We start from the raw sequence: 6,126 nt of genomic DNA on the forward strand, positions 1-6,126 counted from the left end.
GCGCGCCGCGGCGGTTTACTATAAAACTTTCCATACAATTTGCATACAATAAAATTTAGCGAACTCTTTAACGGTGACAAACAGTTTAGTGCAACCGACCCTTTATGTTGTGTTGTTCTAATATTGAAATAGTTATATTGTGGAAGAGGTGTAGTCTAAGAAAAAATCGAGCCCATGAATTTGGCGGCTGATGACCTGATGTACTCGTAGATGGCGCTGTACCTACGACTCCATATGTTTTGTGATAACTGAATAGGGGATATTACTGCAATGTTCTGCCACCAGAGTGCACCACTAGCCTTTTTAGTAAACCATAGAGTAACATATACATGCTGTACCATGGAGACTGTATAAAGGAGCCAAATCTCTATGTATGAAAAGTGTCCATCAAAAAACAGTAATTAGGTGGCGCCACCATACACCGAAATACTACCAAAAACAACCTACGTAATTTGGTCGGGTTATTTGTTGCCTTATATGGTTCATGTTGTACTCATGTCCCAGAGCCTAACTAGCGCCACCGGAGAGATTAGGAACTATTATTTAAAGCTTAACGCGGTCACTTTTGCAACAATTCTGCCATAAGAGATTGCGATCCTTTCTATACCATCCATATGCTGTACCTTTAATAGGTTTATGACAAGTTTTAAGAGATAATAAAATATGACATCGATACATCAAGGAAGTTTGTTTACAGAGGACCTACCGGGAAACGCGAATCCAAAATTTCGCTACCGAATATGCAAGAGTGACAGAGATGTAAGATAACGAAATTTCGATTTTCTTGTTTCGCGATAGACCCTCAGATTGTGGTTAGTGGCGCCCCCTGCGCAGAGTTTCGCGTAATATTCCAATATTCCCTATTGTCAATCGCCAACTTTGACAATCAAAGTTGCTGTAAGTTGTTATGGAGCTGTACAGCGCCATTTACATTAGCTGTCAAATTCGAAGCACGAATTTGTCTTTGACTTGAGGGTCCCCGGCAAGCTCGGTTCTCCATACAAACGTAGTTACGCTCTCATTTTAAAACGAGTAGCTAGTTTGCTCTGAAACTTTGTACTTACAATAGCATAAGGTACCTATATGTAGCTTCAGATATCAAAATAAAAAAAGTACAGCGAATTTAAGTTTTTCATACAATTTTGCTCTATTTTGTTTGTTTTATAAACTGGAGCTATATTAGTAGATTGTGTCACAAAGGAGCAAAATGACATATTCCTAAACGAAGCGAATTAAGGATTCTATAATAGAATCCCGAGAGTAGCGAGGGGTTCTAAAGTAGAATCCTGAGCGTAGTGAGGGATCAAGTTTGTTACGTCCAAGATGGAAATAATTTTGCTACCATGTGACACATATTGCTTTTCACATCACCTATGAGGTAATTATCATGTTTAAACCTATTAATTAAGCTAAAAAAAATCTCAAAAAAATGTAAAAATAGTGTCCTAGAACAGAAAAGTGTTACTACCTAGGAGGGAAGAAAAGTGCCACTTTGATCCCTTCTAGCAGGGAAGAAAAAGCCCTTTTTCGAATTGGTGATGTGAAAAAACTAATTACAACCTAATCATGTCATTGTATATGCAAAGTTTCATTGCAATCCAACACGTAGTTTTAAAATGAGAGCGAAACTCCGTTTGTATGCGAAGGTGAAATTCGGCCGAGCTTGCCGGGGACTTAAAACACCGATCATCTCTATCGTTATGTAGGTAGTGCGCCGAGTGGGATGTGTTTTTGTTATAAGAAAGTTCGTGTCGAAGAAGATTGATGTCAATAAAAATAATAGATGATGAATGTTTTTTTTTACTCCATTTACTACTCGTACAGTTCTAACAAAAAATGTCTCAGTAGGTATAATCAGGCCACTTATAATAAATCATCTTTGTGTTATTTAATTGTTCTGATTACACCTTTTATTGAATACCGTGGGAAGGTTTCTTGCTTGATGAAAAAACTGTAATCATGTGTCAGATCACTATGTATCAACTAGGATGTTACTGTGTGTGTGTGTGTGTGTGTGTGTGTGTGTGTGTGTGTGTGTGTGTGTGTGTGTGTGTGTGTGTGTGGGTGTGTGTGTGTGTGTGTGGGTGGGTGTGTGTGTGTGTGTGTGTGTGTGTGTGTGGGTGGGTGTGGGTGTGTGTGTGTGTGTGTGTGTGTGTGTGTGTGTGTGTGTGTGTGTGTGTGTGTGTGTACTGAATGTTAGGTGTAACTTCATGTGTAATACGGGCTCATAAAGTTATACCCTTATTAAATATACCTATAAATACGTGTACGGGCCAAGTACGGGCTTTAGTGCTGTAACAGACGGGCGTAGGTCAAGGTCATGGTCCTGTTCGATCGAATGGAAGGAATCCGTTAATGTTAAGGATGCAGCTATAGGCGAGAATGAGATATGCTAACCAAGGTCGCGGTCTAGTATATACGCCCATCTGTTACAGCTTTTAAATTGGTTTTCATGCAGCCGTCCACACTCTTATGCGTGAAGCACGACGAGAAGCTATGAACGCAGTGTGGTGTCGATATCACACATAGAGGGGGCTATTGGCGTGAAAGCAAACAAGTAAATTTTATAATCGAGTAAGAAAAATATCGATTAATCAAATCGATATCGAACACCCCTCTGTTCTTTTGACAGCTTGACACTGACAGTAGTGACAGTTCTCCTCTAGTTATAAATGGGGTTATGACTTATGATCGTATTTTAAAGTAAAACAAACACTTAAATAAAAGCAATCCCTTAATTATGACTGCACATACTATTTGATTAAATTAAGTATAATAGTGTACAATATGTCGCTTAACATAAAACCTTATCGACTTTGTCGGGCATTCTTTATAACCTCTCGAAACTATTGCCAAGAGAAATCTATTTATCAGCGTGATGAAGAAGGCCCACAACCACGAATGGTGCACGGGAAGCTGTACCCCGACTGGAGGAAGCCATGGATACAACGCGACGGAGAATGGACCAGCAAGTTGTCGGTTTTTGTAGAGAAAAACCCTAATCCGAATATCTTGAATGCACTCTCCAAACTACCGAATTTAACCTTGCAAGATGTAAAGGAATGGTGGGGCAGTATGAAGGTGCTGCAAGAGATTAAGAACCAGGAGTTTCTGCCACAGAGAGTGGCTACTCTTGGGTCTAATCTGGCAGCACTGCACTTCTTTACATACAGAGCTTGTGCCGTTAGGTAACAATTGTTTTTTTCTCTTCTACAAAATATTAAGTAAAGATTACTGATGTCTCGCCGGAAAGTTTCTAGAATTGAGTCCACATTTTGTATGGATGAAACTACAAGTCCATTTTGTTTCTTTGATATTTTAATTAAGTTTCCAACTTTTTGGAAACTTTCTGAAACATATGTAAAATATGCTGTTAATCTGTTCTCCATGTGATTATTATTACTAATTTCTACCAATTTACAAGTAGATAAGATTTACTACTTTTGGCTAATCACTGCTAATCTAAGTAAATTATATTCTTTATATCTATAGCATGTCATTTTAGACACTTACCTAATGAAACCAGGGGTGCGATACTCCTTTCATTCTCGGCTCCGTTCGGCTCAGCATTGAACCACTGAACCGTACCTAAACCGCTGTCAAACTTCAGTTTTGTAGGAAGTTTCCTTTCTGTACGGCAGTACTATTATTTATTCTGTGATGAAACACAAATGGATTTAGCATTTATATAATTTCAGATTGAAAGGAAAAAAGGAATGGATAACTGGAGATGCAACAAACCTAAACCTTCCCAGCCAGTACGAAGAAGGGTATTTTGTAGAAGCTGTAGATTGCACCAATTTCCTTCATAATGGTATCCGGTATGAAGGCATCCAAAATTTCTCTGGCCTCAACTTCCTCAAATGGGTATCATTGAGGAATAATAAACATGTCGATGTTTGGTGTCTGGACAGATTGGCCGGTCAGAATGGGAAAAGCTTAGAACACTTAGATATCCGAGGCTGCAACCTGTGTGTTGGCGGAGTTTCTGCCTTAGCAAGAATGTCAGCACTGAAAACTCTGTACGTAACTGATCCTGGTGATAATTTAGAGCTGCAAGCGGCTTTGTCTGTCCTAGAAGAGGAAAATCCAAAGCTCTTGATAAATGCTGTTACAGAATGAAATGTGTGATTTTAGTATTGTAATGTTATTAGTGATTATATTTTTGTTATACAACTGGTTTTACTAAATATTTCTGGATACTAACTAATACCATCATCTTTAGAAACAGTATTTTTCCTGCTATAGATGTAGCCTCGCCAAGTTTAACCTTTCATATCTGTGTTGGTCAAAATTCGTGGGTTAGAAACTTTTGTGCTGTATAAGAATAAAATCTTTCTCAAGGAAAACGCAAAAAATACAATTAATTTGGTCAGGATCCTTATCAATCTTATCAAACACAGACAAGAGATTAAAGTGAAGTTTCTGTGAGCGTTAGCGTTTTACGTACATATAAACAAAAATGGTGATGGTGGTTCGATGTGTCAAATGTGCGTAAAACTAGCCCGACTTCAAAATTTAATTTAAAAGAATGTAAAAATGTTTGCACCTGATGACTTCTAACCCATTCAGGGCCAGCAACTCAGGGGTTGGGCGACTTAGCATTGATGAGGATTGCTATTAAAAGTAATCAGGCGCAAAATATTCGAATTCAAGAATACTCTGGCCTTTTGGTTTCACCATAGAGTAACTTATACTAGAGCGGTACTGTCATAGTAAATTTTGTAACCCCAGTAAATTCACTGCCATCTGTCGACACACTTTAAAACTAAAAATAAATATTTATAAAAATACGATAAAATGTATTTAAATATGGATAAATGATTTTTTTATTTGCATTAATTATTATTATATGATTTTGACCCATGTTCTTTTACTGGTATGCGTTAAAATTATAAATAACAAACGAAACAGCCAACGCCCTCTATACGAGTGTAGGCCAAAACTAGAGGCGCCATCTGATCGAGAATCAAATTTTCGTGATTTTCGAGGCACGTTTTTTCCTTAGACTGTATCCATCTATTACGGAGTTATATCTATCTTTGGTTTCACATTGGTATAGCAAATCTTTAGAGCGAGTACATCAGCCATTCTAATGTCAGGCTCTTTTTGTACGAAATATTTTTTTAAAGACTTCAAGGCATAAGGATAGGGAATATATTTCCCACATGATTTTGAACTATGTTTCAGAGTGATAGGGTTCAATTTTGCATAATTTCTGACACTTTATGCCTCATACAGGGTTAACTATAGTGGGATAAAAAGTAATGTACGACTGCAACCTAACCTGGCCAAATATAGAGCGGACTCGGCCGGAAGCCGTCCATTTAAAAGTCCATTTAATATTTAAAAGTGGAAAAATTACTGCCTTGGGTGAGACTTGAACTCACGGCCTCTGGATAGATACTCCAGCGCTCTGCCAACTGAGCCACCAAGACCTCATCCATAGTCAGCAAATCTTCCCACTATATGGGTCTAGGGGACCCTAGCGACATCTACCGTAAGAGTGTTACACTTCTTAAACGGCCACCGGAGTTCCAAGTCATATTGGAAATTCACCATTTACGATGTGCTACCCATTCTAAATTAATTTTTAACAAGCAGAAACGTCTGCGTTCGATGCTATTAAGCTTAGAATAAATTTAAAAGTGGAAAAATTACTGCCTTGGGTGAGACTTGAACTCACGGCCTCTGGATCACGGACACGGAGTTCAAGTCTCACCCAAGGCAGTAATTTTTCCACTTTTAAATTTATTCTAAGCTTAATAGCATCGATCGCAGACGTTTCTGCTTGTTAAAAATTAATCATATGTAATATTCCAAAAATTCCAAGTTCCTTCGGCGCGGCCCATTTGGTGGTAAGCATACAAAAGGTAGATGAATAAAATGCAACTATGTTTTCGTGGTTTTTATGTTATAACATAAGTTCGTACAATGATCCAATATGCTTGAACAAACTGTCCACACGCGGGTAGCTCCAGTTCTGCAGAGTTTGTTGCTTCATACATTATAGAGTCTAAGTTAAAGGTGTTATTGGTCCTTAAGTTGGATTGGAAAACTCCCACACAAAATATTACTGCTTTAGATATTAGCTATTATGATTTGTTTGTCTAATTCAATCTAATC

At 38.0% G+C, this 6,126-nt stretch overlaps 1 protein-coding gene across 1 annotated transcript; it reads left to right on the forward strand.

Annotated features, from left to right (window-relative positions):
• Positions 1 to 2,662: 2,662 nt before the first annotated feature.
• Positions 2,663 to 4,176, forward strand: LOC134746443 (distal membrane-arm assembly complex protein 2). The gene is made up of 2 exons (XM_063680859.1): positions 2,663 to 3,188; positions 3,699 to 4,176. The coding sequence occupies exons 1-2, from the start codon at positions 2,788 to 2,790 to the stop codon at positions 4,120 to 4,122; spliced, it is 825 nt and encodes a 274-aa protein (XP_063536929.1). The 5' UTR covers positions 2,663 to 2,787; the 3' UTR covers positions 4,123 to 4,176.
• The last annotated feature ends 1,950 nt before the right edge of the window (positions 4,177 to 6,126 follow it).

Source organism: Cydia strobilella, chromosome 1 (assembly GCF_947568885.1).
Source record: "Cydia strobilella chromosome 1, ilCydStro3.1, whole genome shotgun sequence".
Taxonomy (NCBI): domain Eukaryota; kingdom Metazoa; phylum Arthropoda; class Insecta; order Lepidoptera; family Tortricidae; genus Cydia; species Cydia strobilella.